The sequence below is a fragment of the Epinephelus fuscoguttatus genome, linkage group LG22, assembly GCF_011397635.1.
Source record: "Epinephelus fuscoguttatus linkage group LG22, E.fuscoguttatus.final_Chr_v1".
NCBI lineage: Eukaryota > Metazoa > Chordata > Actinopteri > Perciformes > Serranidae > Epinephelus > Epinephelus fuscoguttatus.
The window spans coordinates 26530122-26551568 of NC_064773.1; the positions used below are offsets into that span (position 1 = coordinate 26530122).

The following is a 21447-nucleotide window of genomic DNA, read 5'->3' on the forward strand; positions in this document are numbered from 1 at the left end:
GCAAGTCCGACCGACACTGGGCTGCGGGAGCAGGGATGTGACACAAAGGACAATAAAGACGGAGGAGTGTCTATAAAAATATTAATGAAGCCGAGCTGAGTGACACAGGTTTGGAGAGTCCCGGTGGTCTGTGCTCCTCTGCTGCAGGACCATGTGAGTCCTCCTGCAGGTTACCGTATCCCTGCTGCCTCCCTCCTCCTCTTCTTCTCTCTCTCCCTCCTCCCCTCCTCCTCTCCGGCCGTCTGGACGGCAGCTGTCACTGCAACGAGGAGATAACGGCACTTCCTGTCAAGACTTTCAAAATAAATGGCTGTTTATTAATGTAGATGCATAAAACACATTTATAGCAGTTAAAATGTTCAGTGGGTGATATTAAAGTGTGTATGTTATTATTACACTATAATTACAGTCAATAGGACTAATGACATGAAATCAATATCGTCATCACCATTGTACACTCTCCTACAAGCTTTTCAATTTGATTAACATACAGAAATAAACAGCAGAAAAAGTGAAATCAACGCAAGGAACCAAAAGTAGGCTCAACTATTAGGTGATATGCAGTAAATACGAATAAAATATACATGTAAAAAAAACACACACACAGAAAAAAAAGCATTATAAGACTATTAAAGGTGTATTAGAACCAGAATATATATATATATATATATATATATATATATATTTCCAGGTTTGAGAGCCAGTGGCCACAAACCATCTGTTTGTAGGATGTTTTTTTTTTTTAAATTGTACTGGTTGGGAAAGTGTGTTAAGATTGTTTCTAATATTGCTAATGGTCTAATGCAGTGATACTCAACTTATGGCTCATGGTCCAAATCTGGCAATCTAGTGCCGGGTAGCCACCATCCATTTTCTATTTCACAATGAAAATAAATTGATTTACACTGGGATTCTTTTTTGGACTTTGAATGTGAATAAAATGTCAATGTGTTTTTAAAAAGCAGAAAAGTAGAGTTTGTTCATTTAAAAAAAAGTGCCAGGGGGAGGTTGTGGCTAAGCCCTGAATAATCTCAAATCCTAGTGACACCCCATGCTCACAGCAAATGTCGAAAGGTTGAAAACAGGTATTTATTCTATATACTGTTTAAAATGATCAATTAAATATCATTCATTTTTAGTTTATGTTTATAAACTGGGTCCTGGCCTCCTTACATTTTGGAAAAGTGGCCCCTTGGGCAGTTCAAGTTGAGTATCTTTGGTCTAATGGTATAATTGTCATTGCTTTATGTTATGAAGATAGTCAAATCACACTCAATTGATACCTCACCTTTACCACAAACCTTCTACTTTTATTAGTTAATTTATCAATTCCATCATTTTATAAATAATTTTAAAAATAATTTGTTGTGCTTTTATTTTGAAGGCAATATCCCCCAGTTTCCTGTATTACGCTGGTTACGTCCGTCTAACTTGACTGTAAACCAGCTGCCACCTGCAATTGTGTAAACGTCGTTAATAGCTGCGCTGTCGGCACTTTTTCGGGATTTCCACTTCTCACTAACAATTTTATGCGCTAAAAATCCTCGTTTCCCTTGTTAACTCCCTGACTTTATAACTGTACACTGTATAATGACCCTAAATCGAGCCTTATTGTGGCAGGGCAGGTTGTTATGGCAATGAGGAGAGCTGATGGGATGCTGCTCGCATCCAGTCCGACAGAGGGAGAGAGGTGTGTGTGTGTGTGTGTGTGTGTGTGTCCGGTCAGGACGTGGCAGCAGTAAATTCGCAATGCACCAACTTGCAGACAACAACCATCATGCACCCATCACCATTTGGGATCCCCCAAAGGCGTCGGCATGGCTCAGCGCAGCTGCCCCGGGATCAGCACTGACCCCCCGGCTGCTGCTGCACGTTCACCTGGGTTTAACCAGCCCGCATAACACCTGGATTACAAAGTTTCAGTTTGCAGAGGAGCACTGATCCCCCTGGACTCTGACAGCTGCAAGCGCTGGGGTCAGCTCAGGCCGGGTTACTGCTCACTCTCACACACACACACACACACACACACACACACACACACACACACACACACACACACACACACACACACCAAGTCTGGACCTCTGGCGTTGTTAGTGTGTGTGTGTGTGTGTGTGTGTGTGTGTGTGTAACACCGGAGGGAGGGAGGGAGAGGACAATGTGTTGCAGCCTCAGCTGCTCATGAGTATTCTGGCTGCAAACTACTGCAGCTCTTCCTCAGCAGCAACCAAGGAAAACTCTTCTCCCTCCTCCCCCACATCCCCGTCCACCTTCCTCCCCCTCCTCCTCATCCTTTACTCCAAGTCAGCACATCTGACCTCCCCTTGATGAAAGATGATTACCCAGCTGCAAAGGAAGGAGGAGGGGAGGCAGGGAGGCCATCAGAGAGATGGTTAAAAGGAGGATGAAGGTCGAGAGAGATGAAGGCATCGACTCCCTGTTTGAAGCTTAAACACTGCCATAAATGTTATGTTATCATCTCATTGGCTGTGCACTAACATGTCAACCTATGTCATTTAATGACTCGGTTCCCCTTTAAAGACATAAGATAATTTGACAGATCAGAAAGGCACAGACTGAGGGCTAATTCCATCACATTATCTCATCCACACACCGCTCAGGTCACTAACTACAGGCCTTTTTTACACAAGACACTTTGACATATCACAGTTACAAAAACACATGTGTATAATAAATAACATAAGCTAGATGACTGCTGACTCTCTGGTATTATACGTGCTGGCTCACTGTCAGCATGTCATGGCTTACTGGGACACTTGAGTAAAACAGAGCCAGCGTTAATGCTGTTAGTAACACCTGTGCTTTTTCTACTATGACGTCAAAATGCCTGCTGTGAAAAAGGCTGATAAGGTATACTATTGCAAACAGTGAATGGGAGTCGAAATGTAAGGAAGCACCATCCTTCTCATGTAACAGTCGCTATTGACTTTTGCAGTTTAACATTATCCACAGAACCTCTTTCATCCCAGAAAGACTCCATAAATAAATAAATAAATAAATAAATAAATAAATTTCATTTTTCTTGCCCTGGATGTGAAACGAACATATATTAAAACATTATTGGGATTTGATATTTGAAATTCTGAAAGGGATTATTGGGTTTGAGATCCCTTGTTGACCTCAACTAGCCAAAGAAAACCAAATCTCTTTGATAACTGCTGGTCTGGTTTCAGTAGTTACATGGGAAATATTTATTCTGTTTTTTATTATTTCTTTTATTATGGTCTTTGTTGGGTGGTGTGTGTGGGAAGGATTGGTCTTGTGGGATTATTATTTTTGTTTCATTTTATTATATATTATAATGAAAAATAAGAATTCTGTGTTTTCTCCCGTAGACTGCTTTTTGTGCGACGAAATTCAGTAAAAAAACTGTTAAAAAAAGATAATTTCCAATGTTTCCCCAAGCACTTCATAAATCTATCTAGCTAAATAAAATCGTAGTGGGAGGTGTGGAAGAATGTATTATTTACCTACATTTAATGAAACTAACGGAGAAGCTTGTTTGGCAAAGAAAGAACTCTTCAATTAGCCTTTTTTTGTATGTTTTTCAAAGCTTTAGGCTAACCTTCCTTACCTTCTAGGACTGTGATTCTTTGGCTCCACCTACAGGTTTTACGCAACTGATTAGATAATTTCTACCTCTGAGGAATATCTGTTCATGTTTTGATCTATACTCAAGGTATGTAGCAAGTATTAACTTTAAACCTGATTTTTTGGCCACTTGGGGGCAGCACAACAAGCTGGAAACTATCAACAAACAGCTGCTAAATAACATTGCTTTGAAGCCTGTTTTCCTTACAGCCAAACAGTGGAATTACAATTTATGGGTCTGTCATGTGATGCTACTGGCCGTAAAAAGGCTTTCCTTTTAGACTTACATGTCAAAAGAGACGTCTGTATATCATTGAATACATTCTTTTGGATGTCACAACCTCTGCAAAATAACTTGTTTTACTATCAGAATTTGATTCATTAGGTCCGGTAACATTTCATATGTCTAGAAAAGCCAAATTATTTCACCACCAATCAAATTAGGTAAAGGCTGAACTGTAAGTTAGCTACTAGCCAGCTAGCCAGTTAGCGTCTAAGCTTGTGAAAGTCTTTAGTGCGCCTGCTCTGTGAGCCCAATGATGCAAATGATACAGGTAAATTCACACTCGGAAAATCAAATTTTTTTTGGCCTTACGTTCCAATGAACAACTTTCGTAGGAATGAATGTGACCCCACCTCGAACACTGTATCAGGTTCTCTTTATACATCCACATCCTGTTCTGTGCTGTGTCCGAAACCGTGTACTATGTGCTACATATCCAACATGTGTACGATCGCAGCATACTTTTGTTTACCTAAACAGTATGTATCTTTTTGGACAAGAGCATCCTTGCAATTGGAGATGCGCAACTATGGCGCCAACCAACAAATTTTTAAAAATACATCACGCCTAGCTAAATGAAATCGTAGACTTAAATGGAAACGTTATTGTCATTACAAAGCAGTCTTGGTCTCTGTCCACCATTGCACTGTGGGGTATTTATGCCAGCTTAGTGTCCAGTGTTTACATAGTGTAATATTTCACCAGGAACTCAATTCACATATTATTGGTTTCATCGTACATGCTGTTTAAGCATGCTAAATTGTATGTTAGTATAGACGTTCAGACGCAGCCCTGACTTCTGAGGGAATGATCTTGCTCTGTAGCAGCTAAATGTTTCACAATGTTCACCTATAAATTGCTAACTTTTTCTTCTGTTTGATGCTGGTTATGTAGCATACAGTCAGTTAATAATTGCTTTGTCACTGAAAATAGTTAATATGTCTGAAAATGGCACTCATAGGAACCGTGGGTTGGGGCCAGAAAACCAAAACAATGAACTGAGAGATTCTCCATGGAGCTGAAGGGCACTGCAGAACTGGCTGATAATTCTCTGTGGCTTTAGCCCTATGAGCCACACCTTTTATATAAAGAAGTCATTTGATCCATTGTATACATAAATATTTGTTATTGCAGCTTTAAGTTACATGAAAATACACACAGTTGCCAGTTTATTAGGTACACCTAACTAAAACTAATGCAGTCTTATACATCAGCCCTGCAAAAACAGATCAAGTCTGCATTGTCCTAAGGTTTTTTGATGTTTTGTCCAGTTATTTAAATGCCTCTCAGTATACATTAACACAATCAACACCTTCTCTACGACAGCTGAAGCAAGAACTGAACATTATAACCTTCATAAAGGAAGGTTTAAGTTTATTTACTTTATTAATCCCCCTGAAGGGAAATTCAATGTTTTCACTCTTGCTCGTCAATTACACACAGGTCCGAAAGACACACACATGCACAAACAGGACCTATACATGCACAAAGTGGAGAGATCTCAGAGTGAGGGGGCTGCCCTTGATCAGGCGCCCCGAGCAGTTGGGGGGTTCGGTGCCTTGCTCAAGGGCACCTCGGCAGTGCCCAGGAGGTGAACTGGCACCTCTCCAGCCACCAGTCCACGCTCCATATTTGGTCCGGATGGGGACTCGAACAGACGACCCTCCGGTTCCCAACCCAAGTCCCTATGGACTGAGCTACTGCCTTATTTATTGCATTGCTGTGTATAATACCACATTAGTTTTAGCTTGGAGCACCTAAAAAACTGGCAACTGCTTGTACATCTTTTCAAGAAAACTGAATATGCTATATAAGAGTCTCTTTTTCTGTGTACATTAGTTCATTGCAGAGTGGAGTTCGTCATTGGTTAAGCTTTATATTTACTGGTAAAAAACCCTGCGTACAGAAACTGAAGCTCATCCTCCACCACCGCAGGTCAAACCAGGATGCCTCCTCCAGGTCTGGCTGGTTTGTTTACAGCCAGATTTCATTTTTAAAATGATGATTAATGTGCAACATTCCCCGCAATATGTGCCTTGTACACTGTTTCCCGTCCACAGCCTTTCACCCGGGGAGCTGTAACTCTCATCACACCAGCTCTTTCCATCTCCCTGTAATTGCTCTATCAATTCAGCAGAGGAGAAAAAAAAACCCAACCCAAAATGAACTGCCCTGCATTGTGCATGCACAGCTCATTTAGCTCCCGGCGTAATGAGAGCCGTTGCGTAAAAGCACAATCAATTTCTAATGTGCTAGTTTACAGCACCCACCAGACTGACAGCCGAACCAATACACGACAAGAAGTTTAATGGTGTTTTGTGGAGCAACAGTCTACAGCGATGCATGATGGGAGAAACAGGACTCGAAAAGAGCGCCCGGAGCGGCTCGGAGCAATGAGTGTGTCAAAACTGTTCAGGGGAAATTGGCAGGGAGAGATGGAGGAGCAGGGATTGCTGGGGAGAAAAATTAAAGGTGACTCGGTGATGAACAGGTTTAGTGTTAAATAGAGAGGTCTGTCACAGCCTCGCAACACACAAACATGTACAATTAAATGTGTGTGTGTCCAGAGACACTGTCTGGGCTGCGATGAAGATACATAAACTATATTACACACTTATTTCAAAGTATAAAAGCAGGCATCCTTTACAGTATTAGTGAATACATCCCCTTTCATCAACACAAGCTTTCCCCCCATAAAAATAACTAATCATGCCCCCCGAACTGACATAAACGGCTAATCGACACTGCAGAGGCCTCCCTCCACTGTCTCATTCAGCCATTACGATCAGCAAGACGGCGCTCCGCAGTGTCGGAGGCAAAGAACAACCCGACAGAAAATGAATCCTCAAAGAGCCATCAACATGATCTGCTAATTTAACATGTTCTATTAGACTAACACAAGAGAGCTATGAAGGAAACCCAGGGTACACAGCGTACTGTTCACAGACGAGCGTGAGAGGATGAAGGCTGCGCTGAAGAATAAGCTTAAACAGGACAGAGGGTGAAGAGTCACTTCATGCAGAAAACGTTATACGGAGGGGCTGGTGACACTAGCAGCTGTTCTTCAGGTTTCAGAGGAACCGTGTCACTGTGGAGCGTTCTCCTCCTCCTCCTCCTCCTCCTCTTCTTCTTCAGATTCTTCCTGTTGACTTTTCTTCTGTGGAGAGGCAAATAATAATAAATAAAATGAGAAAGCCTGTGAGTTTATCTTCTCAATCTCCTTTAACTTTAGTTTATATTGGAGTTATGCTATGTAGCATGTGAAATAGAGTATGGTGAATGCGCTAGGAAAGGTAGTATCAGCACTGTCTCTACCTGGAGCTTGCATGTACGGAGCCTGGGTTTGTTGAAGGTGGCAGTGCTGTTTGGGCTGAGAAAGCCTGTGAGTTTATTTTCTCTATTTCCTTTAACTTTAGCTTTCATTGGAGTTACGCTATGTAGCATGTGAAATAGAGTATGGTGAATGCGCTAGGAAAGGTAGTATCAGCACTGTCTCTACCTGGAGCTTGCATGTATGGAGCCTGGGTTTGTTGAAGGTGGCAGTGCTGTTTGGGCTGAGAAAGCCATGTGTAAGTAAGGTAAAGGAGGTTATTGGGTTGGTGCGGGGAGCAGTGAGAGCTGGCATTAGGGGAGTGACTCTGGGACGCCAGATTATCACTGTCTAACCCAACTAGACAAAACATTGGTGAAAGGAGGTTCCCACCTGACGACCCCAAAGAAGATGTTAGTTATCACTGCTCACTGGTCTGTATAGTTAAGCCTTGCCATAATAGCTTATCATAGGGTTTAGGAGGTTATTCACTGAGTGCTGATCCTTTCTCTAGAGCACAAATTTCTTGTGTTTATTTGAACAAATAACTTCTGACTCCATTTGAGTATGTGGAAGTTTCACATTGGAAAAAAGACAAGAATGCCAACATAGGACAATTCTGAAAAACACTAGATTACATTCAATGTCACCATTTTAATAGTCTTACTCTATTATATCTGCACACAGCATTGCCAGATGCTGATGGGATGATCAGATGATTATCGTAATTGTACAATGTTTTTGCCTTCTGTATGACGTACCATCGATGATGCCAAAAGTGCCACAACGTACGAAAATTTACAATCAGTGGTTGGTCTCATTTCAGTCAATTTCTTGACATGATCAGATTGGCTAAATATGGATCCTTCGTCTGTGTTTTTTGCATCTCTTCTAATGTGACCTCTTCCTAGCCTACCATGCTTGGTGTAGGCTATGATGCAAGCTCATCATTGCTATATGAGCGTGCTTAAAAACAGCAACAATGGGATAGATTTGTTGGTGTGTCAAAAAGATGTTTTATAAAATGACACATTTACGCCCATTTTTTCTTAAGATTATGACTTACGTGCAAAGATTTTGCTCAGTGACAATAATTTTAAGCCTCTGGTACAATATTTTATGCTTTTCCATCTGGAAACCCTGTCTGCCCATGGCAACTACAGTGTGGTTTAACTCAGAAACCTTTAGAGTAAAGTAATAGCTGATTTTGTGACATACATAGTTACTGGTGGAAACTCTGAGAATGTCTTCATGCACTACACCTCCACGTAAAATGACACATTCTCTGATCACTGTGGGCAGGAAATGGGATTAAGGAGCGACTCCATCACAAATATGACAGAAGAAGACAAGCAACCTGTGCTTTTTATAAATCTCTGTAGCTACACAAATATGTTTCCTCTTCAAAATGCCCGGGATTTGTCATTGCGTAGCTCACTGCACAAATTAGGTGCAGAGTCCTCCTAATTTCATCCAGTATGTACATGTTTTGGTTCCTGTGAATCCCTTATGCATCGGTACACCATTTAAAAGCACCATAGGAATGGCGGACCTTGCCACTGACAAAGCAAACTACTGTATAATGAAGCAAATAGTGAGTGTAGATATACTTAATCCCAATCGTGGAATCAAAAAGTGGGTTTGATTTGATGAAACTCTTAAGGACTGAAACTTTAAGGTTAGAGAACGTTTACGGATATGTTCAAGTTGTTATGGTGAGGCAACTGCAACGCTTGGTTATGGAAAGATTGTGATTATGGTTAAGAAAGAGGCCTACAGTATGTTAACTGCCAATCTGTGGTGGGACATGAACTCCAGGCTCCCGCATGAGTCAGACTTGGTACAGGCTCATCCACCATTTGTCGAGTTAATTCTGATTCTCGCCAAAATAAGACAGCCCCCCAGCCTTCTGTGGCATTGTGAAGCAACAGGACAATATCTGCAAGCTAAATAAGCTCATGAAAAATGATCTGTACAAACAATATCCTACCAGTTTGAGGAAGTCGATGAGTTTGAAGGCGTCTTCTCCGGTGGAGAGGTCGACAAAGTCCCGCGGGATTCTGTAGCTCAGACAGGGACTGGGCTGCACCGTCACCTCGCTGGTGGTGCAGCGAAACGCCGGTCCCTCCTATACGTATGAAACAAAACGTCAGTTTTGATTCATTTATCGAAATTCAGCATCACTACTATAAAGGTCAAATACAAAGACTTTTCTTGCTGTCCCGCTACAAATTTCATTTTTCAGAACAAGTGTGTCATGATGGCTGACCTGCTGCTGTGTGAGTTCGCCGCCAGACGTCAGTTCCTCCCAGGTGAACAGCAGCGAATCTGTCACCTCTCCGAAAGGGTTCACGTCGATGAGCCACACCTTTCCCTGCAAAACACACACAAAATAGATAAGTGTAACTAAGGCTGCAAATGTCTTTTTTTTTTTTTTAAAATGCCTTTATCAAAATTCATCACTGTGCTTACCTGGCTATCTCTGTAGACATCAAACACAACTGTTAAACACAAAAAAACAAATATAGTTATCAAACATGTGTCTGCTAGTTTCACAAAGACACACCTAAAATTCAAAAAAACTTCTAATACTACTTGAAATCATTTCTAAGTGAAAAATAACACACTGGATGTTTCCCTGCATTTTCTCCTGTCCCAGTATCCTGTTTACAACTATAAATATTAAATGACTTTAAAAAAAAAATGAAGCAATCTGTTTCTGTCTGAGCAGAGCTGGAGGAGGTGTGAAGCTGTCTACAGGCTAGAGCAAGAAAAACGGATGCTGGTGCTCACAGTCTTCGTCCAGGAAGTTGTACTGGATGTGCTGGCTGAAGAATCCCTGTATGGCGTGACAGATCTCCTCCTCCTGCTTCAAGACGTGCTGGTAATACTGAGTGTAGTCTCTCTGGGAGATGGCTGGGAACAGACACATACGCCATCGGTGGAGCTCAAATTGAATTTTATAATTGTTCCTAAATTAGCCTGCTGAGTAAAAGTACAGCTCGAACATCATTATTTCGCTGTAACATTGGAGGGTTTTTTTCCCCAAACTAATTCCCTTTTTAGATATATTCAGCTTGGAGTGCCCTCTTGCTGTTTTGTGCTGTAAAACAATCCTGCATGTTTCCCTTGTTATAAGACGTGGTCACCTCTTCAGTGCAACGGAGATGTTACCATGAGTTTGTGCGGAGAACTTTGTTGTTCCTCACATGCCTCCACAGAAAACAGTGAACAGATTGATTTAGTATACCACTGGTCCCCAATCAATCACTGAATCAATATGTTTGCTGTTTTTCATGGAGGCATGCGAGAAAAACAAAATTTCCCTCATGAATTCAAGGTAACACAGCGTAACTAACTGATGTACAAATGGTCAATTTGTGAGTGAAGTGTTCCTTTTTTTAAGGCAAAAGTAGCAATACTACAGTGTAAAAATACTCTGTTAGAGGTAAAAGCACTGAATTCAAAAAGTTCCTGAAATGAACGTACAAAAGTATTAGCATCAAAATATACTTCAAGGTTCTGATTATGCCATTTAGAGCATTAGTATAGCAGCAAATCTCTATTTGCTATAAAAAGATATAGTGGAGTTATGGCGTCCTAAGCAGAGAATGAAGCCGCACCCCCTCTTTGTGTTGTAATCTGAGCTTCACTGTTATTTGTTGTTGTAAGCCAGTCTGACCTTGCCTGCATGTGAGTCCTTAGCCCCTTTTACACTGCATTTTCAAGGTGGGAATTTCATATTGTTATGCCGCCTTGCTGTTCTATATAAAAGGTATAATTGCGGAATGGGAGAAGTGGTCTACCCTTTAAGGTGGGATCGGAGGGGGGAACAGTGTAGAAACATTCTGTATAAACGGGACAGCCAACAGGACGAGATAGTGATCAGGATGACGTGCTATGAGTGCGACCAACTGCAGGAGATTTAAAAAGTAGCTGATAGCAGTTAGCAGCTAACTCCAAGAAGAAGAACATTGTCTGAAAAATTGGGAAAACAATGAGGTCTGGGAGTTTCTTATCGTCTGGGCAGAGGACGAGATTAGCTGCCATAAAACAGAGACAGTAAAATGATTGTTACTGCAATTCTTATTATTTATAGAGCGCTGCAGTTGCATATGCTATAGGCCTGAACATACTCGGGCGGAGCGTACGGGGAACAGACTCCGGGGAGGTCCGCGTGGACTCAAAGCCGACGCAAGCCCTGTGCGCACAAAGCTCAGATTTTACGACTGTGCGGACTCCGCTTCGTGCACCAGTGACTACTCGGCATGTATTTTTCACATCGCGGGGATTTTTCACGGACATTTTTACAGGAAACTACAACGCGGAAGTGCGCTCGACTATGAAAGCCTCACCGAGTCCGCTCCGCTAATAGTATGCCCGAGTATGTTTGGGCCTTATACGTCACACTAGAGGCATATGCTGTTGTGTCACATGTCTCACCTGTCATGCCTCTTTTGATTCCTCAATGCTGACATGTTGTCTAAAATCACACACAGGAGCGAAATGATGCCACTGTCGTTTGGTTCCGTGTAAGTATGTAAAGGCGGCATAATGAAGGGACTTCATAGCGGCTCTATAGGACGATCTCTGTGTAAAAAGGGCTCTTGTGTGGGCGTCCCACCAGCTAGCTCATCACCGCCATTTTGCACTGCACTCACGCAGGGGACTAGGGCATCATGTAAACAAAGCGCCCACCCTCTGGTTCCTCCCCAACGGTTAACCCTGTTAGTTCTGTCAGCACTGTTACCATTGTTTAGTGCTGTTTTTGGAGTTAGCATGGTTAGTTGCAAGCCGCCTGCTCAGCCACATCTGTGCTGAGAGCCAAATCCAGACAACTCATACACTCTGAATTTTGCATTGTGCCCCTTTGATGTACCACAAGTACCACTTATACTGAATAATGTATGTGCACATTACTGGATTATAAATAGTGATGCATTATGCATCACTTTAATAAAGACTGGAAGGGCTGATAAAGGTGGAGCTGATTTCAATTGATTGCTGGGTAGTTCAATGTAATCTATAATAATTACACATCATAATGTTTTAGTTGATTAAACCTCTATTATTAATGTGAATCTGCAAAGTCACTAAAGTTATCAAATAAATATAGTGGACTAAAGAGTACAACATTTCCCTCTACTATCTTGAAAATAATACGCTGATGATTATTTCAAAATAAAGACTGGTGAGTGGAGAATTTTTACCGATCAGTTTGTTTTCCTTGACGAAGCAGCGAAACTCTCCACCGGGAATCAGCTCGCTCCACTTCCTCAGAACCAGCTGGGGACAGAAGACAACACAGATAACATCGACAGGGGTGTGAGAGTTTGTACACAGAGAGCATTCGACCAAATGCAACATAGAGGAGGTGGTCGAGCCTTTGTCAGTGCATGATGGGACTTACAAGTCAGTAAACACATGATAATAATATTAATATTTAGTTAAAAATACCTCATAGTTTATGACTGGATCTGGGGAGTCCTGGTCACTGCATACAAGAAATCTGCACAAAGAAATTAATAACATTTACAACTGTTAAACAGAAACAACGTTCTGTTTGGTTTCACTCTAATCGAATCAGTCATAGTTTGGCTGCTGCGTTATGCTCAGCAAGTTTGAGAGAAAAGTTTTGTAAAAGAGTCCAACAAACATGCATATATCACACTGCCTTCTCTACTCACACAAACAGTTTTCCCGAGGCTGTGCGCCGCAGTAAATCACTCGCCGCATTAAATGTTTGTCATGCAGAGCGCAGAGGCATAAATCTACATCACAGCAATTTCTCCAGCTGCCACTTGTGTTTTACTGCAGACTGAAATAAGCTCACGTACACCCAGCCTGGTTATTTTTTGATATCAGTTGTCATCTAAATGCAAAATCTGTGTTTGTGCGCACGTGTGTGTGTATGGGTTGATGTTGTTGGATGGCGAGGCTTACGGCTGCGTGAGGTCGTGGGTGATGAAGTCTGAACTTTTGAAGAGCAGGAATATATCACTGAGGCTGTGACACTGCAGGGAACTGTTCAGAGCAATCCAGTTAGCATCCTGAAAGGGACACACACACACACACATACACATACGCATACACACACATGCACAGACACACATGTTAAGTTATGCCTCAATCCTTCAGGCTGGCAGTGGTACAAGCAGCAACTCTATTCTTCAATGCACTTGGCTTTTCGCCAGCACATAATTGGGTTATGCAAAATAATAATAAAAATAACTCATGTCGACACTTAGGTAATGAAATCAACTCTCTGCTAACTTGAAATGAAACAGACAAACATAGTGTTTTCTTTTTTGTCAAAGGAGCAGTGTGAAAGGTTTATGGGGAATTAGTGGTCTCACAAAAGGGGCGTGTCTCTGGAAAACATAACGATTCTTAATCTTGGGTGATTATAGACTCACAAAAAGTCATACTTATTATATTATATTCCATTTCTGCCAATATATCCCCCTAAATCCTCCACACCGAACCTTAAAAGCAGCTGAGTGCAGTATTGTACCCGTGGGGCGCTCCAGTTAAGTTTGGGAAAGACACGTCCACCCAGGGCGTTTATCGCCTCCAGCACTTTAGAGTTGAATTCTGGGAACTCTGGAGCCTAGCACACACAAAGCCACATAATTACACAGTGATCATAATTATTGCATTGTTTAATGATATGTATGAGGTGATGCATTACTGCAAAGAGCAGTAATGCACCATAAAAGTGAGGTGGAATACTTCATGCTCATATAAATGGGGGTTTCAGACATAAAAAATGTTTTTATCAGGTAGGAAATAAATTAAAGGGACAGTTCACCCCCTTTAAAAACATATTTTCCCTCTAACCTGTAGTGCTATTTATCAGTCTAGATTGTTTTGTATTGGAGATATCAGCTATAGAGATGTCAGCTTTCTCTCCAATATAATGGAACTAGATAGCACTCAGCTTGTGGTGCTCAAAGTACCAAAAAAATACATCTGAAAAACTCAACAGCAATGTCTCTTTTGAGCACCACAAGCCAAGCACCATCCAGTTCCATTTTATTTGAGAGTAAAGGCAGACATTTCCATTACTTGGCAACTCACACCAAAACAATCTAGATTGATGAATAGCACTACAGGTAAGAGTAGAAACATGTATTTTTGATTTTGGAGTGAACTGTCACTTTAAGAATATGAGGTAATGAGAAACACTGAGTGTACTTACAGTGACAGTGCTGGTTGTCTCATCATCTGACCACTAGAGGGAAGTAGAGAGCATGAAACAGGATTGGAGAGTAAACATCAACATGAAAATACAGTTCTAATTGTTGACTTCATTCTTTCACTGTTGCATTAGTGCTATAAAGTTGTGGCAGCACAAAAAAAAGGTGATGTCACAAGACAGCTAATTAATGAAAATAATATGTTGACATCGCTCCCTGATAAAAGTCTCTAAAAACAGACTACAAAAAATGCATTTACTCACTAATGTTTCAGTATAAGTCAACTCCTCATTTTTACAAAGTGTATTATATCTCAGAGTTTCCTACTTTCAAGTAGCTGTGGCAGGCAAGCATAATGCTGATAACCTAAAAACTCCTCAGAAGAGGTTTCAGTGCCCCAAGGATGATCTATGTGCCACTTCAGAATTTGGCCTTTCAGCAAATTAAAAACCAGTCACAAATAACTGCACAAATATCTAGTGTACATAATAAAAAGAAGTGACAATGTGATTTCTTAAATTATAGCAGAATTCTGATCCTTTTTGTGCAAATCTGTAACACAAGACAGGATGAATACTGTAGGGAGCTTCTACTGGACAAACAACCTTAGTCTCTGCTGCTGTACCTGAATGTCTTCCTCTGCGTCTGAGTCGCTGTTGTTAGTATGTGTCTGCTGTGTGTTATGGTCACTGAAGGGAGGAAAAACAACAGATGAGTACTGGTCAATTTAGCGACTGCATCGGGCACAGAACAGATCTGGAATCATAATGCACACAGAATTGAAGATACCCTGTGCACAGGCATGCCTCTCTCCTGGGGCCATCCAGTGCCAGAAAAACCATATGAACCAAAAAGGAAATCAAAATTCCAACATACAGGATACTCAGATTGATACTTAATTTGTTGACAGCTTACATTAAAAACAAAAATAGGAGCAAACTATGTGTTTCAGATATTGCTTCATCAGATTTGCTCTGTGCTTTATTGCCATCATGTGTGCCTTTGAAATAGTAGTAGTAGTAGTTTATTCAGTCATGACAACACCAAACATTGTACACAGTATTGACATTTCACACAAAATCACAAAATCAAGAATCATGTGTTGAATATTGACTGAAAAGGCATAGGCAGAAGCAGACTGCTTATAAGAGCCTATCCTATATTATCAACTTTTTAGCCTACCAACCTCCAAAAAACAAAGAAACCACAACAACAGATAATTAATCGCACTTATAAGCTTCAAAAATAGCTTTACAAACCATTTTCTTAAAAACCAAAAGAGAATGACATGTTTTTAAATTTATGTTGGCATCATTCCAGAATTTAACGCCAATAATGGAGACACATCTCCTTTTCATACCTTTTTTAGCTTTTTGTACAGTAAACTTGCAAGCACCTCTAAGATTATAAGGACTGTCCTGAATTGAAAAGAACCTCTGTATTGAGTCAGGGAGCATTTTTGATTTTGCTCTAAACATAATTTGCATTATTTTATAATAAAACAGATCATTAAATTTCATAACATGGGAATTTAGAAAAAGTATTTCTGTGTGAGCATAATAATCAGCCTTATTGATAATACGTATAACTCGTTTTGCAGTTTTATTATTGAATTTATGGTGGTTTTAAAGGTGGATCCCCACAGTTCCACACAGTAAGATATATAGGGAACAATCAATGAGTAGTAGATCAAATGCAAAGCCGTGGAATTCAATACATTTCTGGATTTATACAGGATTGCAAGTGATTTTGAGATTTTCCCTTTAATATATTGAATGTGTTGTTTCCATGTTAGTTTTTGATCAATGACAACCCCAAGGAATTTAGTCTCAGAAACTCTTTCGATGTCAACATTACAGATTTTTAATTTAACATTACAATCACTTTCATTTGGATTCCCAAAAACCATAAATTTTGTTTTCTTAATATTTAAAGATAATTTATTGACATCAAACCAAGTCTTGAGATTTTCCAGCTCCATTTCTACACAACACAAAAGTTCCTTTAAATTCTTACCAGAGCAAAACAAATTGGTATCATCTGCAAATATTACATATCTAAAAATCTGTTACATTGCAGATGTCATTGATATAAAGAATGAACAGTATTGGACCAATCACTGATCCTTGTACGCCACATGTAGTCTTTCTCAGTGCTGACATAGTATCATTAATTTGTACACACTGGTGTCTATTACCTAAATAACTTTCCAGCCAAGAATGAACAACCCTCGTATTCCATACATCTCTAATTTCTTCAATAACTGTCTGTGATCTATGGTGTCAAACGCCTTCTGCAGATCAATATACAGACCAATAGAACACTCACCATTTTCATTTGCATTTGCTATTTCTTCTACCATTTGCATTACTGCAAAAGCAGTGGTTCTGCTTTCTCTGAATCCATATTGATTTTCACTTAATAATTTATTTTTATGAATGAACAAATTTAATTGTTTCACAAACAGTTTCTCTAAAATTTTAGAAAATTGCAAAAGTGATATTGGTCTGTAATTTTCCATATAGTGTTTATCTCCATTTTTATGAATTGGGATCACCTTTGCTATCTTCATGTTGTTAGGAAAGATTCCTTTTGGAAAGACAGATTACAAACATAGGTCAAGGGTCTGACAATATAATCAATAACATCTTTAATAATTACAGTATCAATGGAATGGATGTCAAGTGATCTCTTATTTTTTAATTTTCTTACAATTTCAATAATATCAGTTTCATGTACCCCACTTAAAAACATAGAACTAGCATTAGTATTAATCAAATTATTAAACATATATTTGTTGTCATCAGATACAGTAATCTCTTTTGCCAAAGAAGCTCCAACATTTACAAAGTAGTCATTGAACTCATCAACAATATTTCTTAAATCATCCACTTTATTATTAACTTTATTTATAAAGAAATCTGGAAGTTCTGAATTATTACTTTTATTATGTATAATATAATTGATTACCTTCCAAGTTTTTTGTATGTTATTTTTACTGTCCTCCAATATTTTACTATAGTATTCCTTTTTTTGAGTCCTCATAATAGTAGTTAGTTTGTTCTTATAGCGCTTATATTTTTCCTCACTATCACTAGTTCTCTGCTGTAAAAACTTTTTGTACAGTTGGTTTTTCTTATTACATGCCTTTTGCAGACCTTTTGTAATCCATGGTTTACCTTCATATTGATCTTTCACCCTACACATTTTTATAGGACAATGCTTATTATATAATTTTAAAAATGCAGACAAAAATGCATCATATGCTAAATCTGGATCATCAACATAAACCTCCCCAGTTACAATTTCTAAGATCCATCTTTAAGGCTTCAATTCTTTCTAATGTTTTCAATCTCCTTAATTTGTAGGGATGTTTATTTCTATCAATCGTACATTTAGCAAATTATGCACAACTACAAAAACAGGAAGGTGATCACTGACATCACTTATGAGCAAACCGCTTGTTACTTGGTGATGAGTATTCGTAAAAATATTGTCTATAAGTGTTGCACTGTCTTTGGTTATTCGACTCGGGTTGTCAATCAGAGGCCAGATACCTAGACTGAACATTGTGTTACAAAATTCTGTTGTCATTTTATGTTCATTCCATTTCATTAAATCAATATTGAAATCACCACAAATAAAAACTTGTTTCTTATCACATACCTTACCTAAAATGTCAACCATGGAATTAACAAAGGAATCAATGCAAGAGCCAGGTGTCCTATATATGCAACTCACAATAATACTTTTCAGATTAGTGGAATGAATTTCAATTGTCAGACTCTCCATGATATCATCCACAACTGTACTGTCAACCACTCTACACTGAAAATCTTTTTGTACAAGAAAGCCACTCCACCACCCCTTTTATTCTTGCGGTTTACATTACAATGATTGTATCCCTCTAATATGAAATTGGAGCCCTTCTCATTTGTCAGCCAGGTTTCACTGATGGCAATGACTTGAAAACTATGTTTTAAAGATTGCACAATTTCTTTGATTTGATCAAAATTTGCATAGAGGCTTCGACTATTAAAGTGTATAATTGAAAATCCATTCAGACTGAGTTCATTAAACTGAATTTCCGTGTAATATTTGGACCCAGAGTTCCAATCTTTATAAAAATTTGCATCTGGATCAATGTCATTCTCAAAACTAAATGATTTATGTTCAGCTGACTTCAAAAAACTTAAGTATGACTCTTCATATATTCTATTGAAACAGGGCTCAGCTAAATAGTTTTCATTCTCATAGAAATCCTCATACTCCTGTTCTAAGGGAAAAGATATATTTTTATCTGTCATATCCTAACTAAAAAAAGTAAATATCAACAAAACAGCAAAACAGAAGTCACAAGATTATACAATATGCTTGTATAAAACAGCTGTTCTCTTACCATCATAGAGCACAGGATATAACTCAAAGTGAAAAGCAACAAATTCTATTTTCATACTTCAAACTTGGCACTAACTCTTTATCTTGCTTCTTTATTCCAATAAACCAAACAAACATTTTCCAATTCTCATTGAGTGTGCCATTTGCTAACCAAGCTGCATCCATTGTCACTTGTATTGTTCCAAGTCTCTCAGATTCCTCACTGCAATCACCTTTGCCTGCTCTGGTGGTCCATTTAACTTGATAAATGTTTTCCCATTTCTTGTCCATGTTGCTTGAATTTTATTTTGTTTTCTGAGTATGCGGCTATGTCTAGCTATTTCAGCATTCTTCTTCGTCAAATGTTCATTTATGTACACCCCTGTGCCCTTTAGTTTTTTTGCCTGTCGTAGTAAATTAATCTTATACTTTCTGTTGGTAAGCTGAACAACAATGGTTGGTTTGGCATTTTTATCCTTACGTGGAAGGCTGTGGCAGGCTGAGGCAGGCTGAGATGTTCTCACCGTCCAGATCAATGTTCTTACTGCTCAAAAATGTAACAACTTGTGTCTCTAGTAATAATATCTAATTATCTAGTAATAAATAATCATGTGCTGCTGAGCAAAAAAATCAAACAGGTGCACTAAAAAACAACAATAACGGCAACAGCAACTGTAATTCTACTACACAAAATTAATTTCAACATAAATATTACAATTAAGATACAAGTACAACTGAGGATGAGTTCAGGGTGTCTGCAGGTATCAGATAGTTAAATTTAATGTGTTTTACGACCTGTTTAAGACACCTTTTAACCAAATTTAGGACAGATAAATCATGTTTTACTAATTTAAGCATCGACAGTACGCGTTGCAGGCAAGTAGTGGTTATGTGATCTTGTGCAGAGGTTAGTGTTATCTAGGAGTATGGTTATTATAGTGAGTAAAGTCAATCTACATTTTGCCAAAAGGTAGGTGCAAGTAGGAAGCAAAGTGATAGTATAATAGATTTTTAAATGTTTGCAACATTAGAAATGTGGACTTTTACATTGAAAAGCTTCACTCATTTTCACAAAAAGAAATTTAAAAAAAATGATAAATGAAATTAGATAAACTGTAGTATTGAAGACCTCACATATTCAAGACTGTGTAATGACTTTTATGGCCTTATTGTTGTAACAAGACGTTTTAAGACTTTTTAAAGACCTGCAGACACCCAGGAGTTGATCCAGATGGCATAAATGTCCATAGAGATACCATTTACAAAGAACAAATGCATTAATATTCTAATGATAATGTATCAAAAACTAGTAGAAAAAAAGAATTGAAATTGTATAATTTCAAGACACCAGTAGGAGGCGAATATTATTTACTTCTAAAATATATATCTTAAACAGGGGAAGGGAGGGAAAAAGGGATTGTGCTCAGGAGGGGGTCACAATGCACACTTACATGGAGAAAACATGTGCTTTGAAATATGCTACTGTGAACATAACTGCAGGGTCAATCTGCAACATCACTTGTGTGCTACAAAAACACATTTAACTGTGATGTTTCTAACACACAGCAAGTGCCATTAAAATATCAATATAGGAGCAGCACTCTGAGATGGAGCTCAACCTTGGCATGTTTTCACATTTATTCAAACAAAGGCAACTTGAGCAGAATTTGTATGTGTGCGTGTGTGTGTGTCAGTGGCATCTTACCTCCCAGAGACTACCAGTGTGCCATCGTCCAGTAAATACTCTATTACATTCTGAGGCAGTGGGAGAATCTGACTGCAATGAAGAGGAAGAATAGCACATGTAAATACTAGAATAAATAACAGACAACAGACGTGAGAGGAAGACTGAGGTGCGAGGAAGCTGCTCTGAAAAGGATTTAAACAATTATGTAGTGACAGATAAGATAAATATAAAGATTGGCAATAAGACAGAGATGGCAGCTAGCTGTTATCTGTCTGGTAGCTAACGTTAGCTGTTGGCTAAATGTACTGGGGTTTTTTAAGATACAAAAATTACAATATGTCCGGGAATATCTTTACAAACGTCGGCTGTCTACCTTTTAATCGTGTGTTTCTTGAATATCGGATACCAAACCGAAAACTGACAGTTGACAACTTGCTCCTTCTTCATGCTGCAATATCCTGTAATAGAAATGTGTCCATCAGTAAATATCTTCCGGTCCTCTGATATTTTGGAAAATGTCGAAGCCGAATTCTCATTCAACACCTCGAAATTTTGAGACAATACAGCTATCTATTGGCTCTTTCGTGAATTATTTTTTATTAGAATCAGAGCAAATTATTAAAAACTCACATTTTTATGGCCAGAATTATGTAATATATTTGTGTTTACAGAAGGGGAAGCCTTTTTGAAGTGCACAATGTGGGCGTGGTCTATGAAAAACCGCTGATTTGAGACAGAGATCGTTTATTAAAATGAGGACTCACTCAGTACCTTTAAAAAGACGAGCGGAACGTCAGTTTTCATCCACGTCTTGGCTGTGTGTTGCTGCTGTACGTGGTCTTTGTGTGTGTTCCATGTAAACTGTATTTGACACAGTATTTAGTGAATATATAAAATAAAATAAAATAAAATAAAATAAAATAAAAAGCATGACCAACAAGATGGGAGCCAATCTTTTCGGATATCAGTCAACATTTTT

General features: G+C 39.0%; 1 protein-coding gene across 2 annotated transcripts; it reads right to left on the reverse strand.

Annotated features, from left to right (window-relative positions):
- Positions 1-3508: 3508 nt before the first annotated feature.
- On the reverse strand, positions 3509-20998 carry cdc123 (cell division cycle 123 homolog (S. cerevisiae)). Of its 2 annotated transcripts, none has more exons than XM_049566710.1 (13): positions 20842-20998; positions 20487-20558; positions 15030-15093; positions 14407-14439; positions 13720-13815; positions 13149-13255; positions 12663-12714; positions 12416-12491; positions 9999-10121; positions 9678-9706; positions 9475-9579; positions 9196-9333; positions 3509-7049 (listed from the first exon to the last, which is right to left on the reverse strand). In XM_049566710.1, exons 1-13 carry the CDS (start codon positions 20913-20915, stop codon positions 6981-6983), a joined length of 1038 nt encoding a protein of 345 aa, XP_049422667.1. In that variant the 5' UTR covers positions 20916-20998; the 3' UTR covers positions 3509-6980. The 2 variants fall into 2 exon arrangements, with proteins under 2 accessions (XP_049422667.1, XP_049422666.1); XM_049566709.1 differs by having other exon boundaries at positions 3509-7052.
- Between the last annotated feature and the right edge of the window lie 449 nt (positions 20999-21447).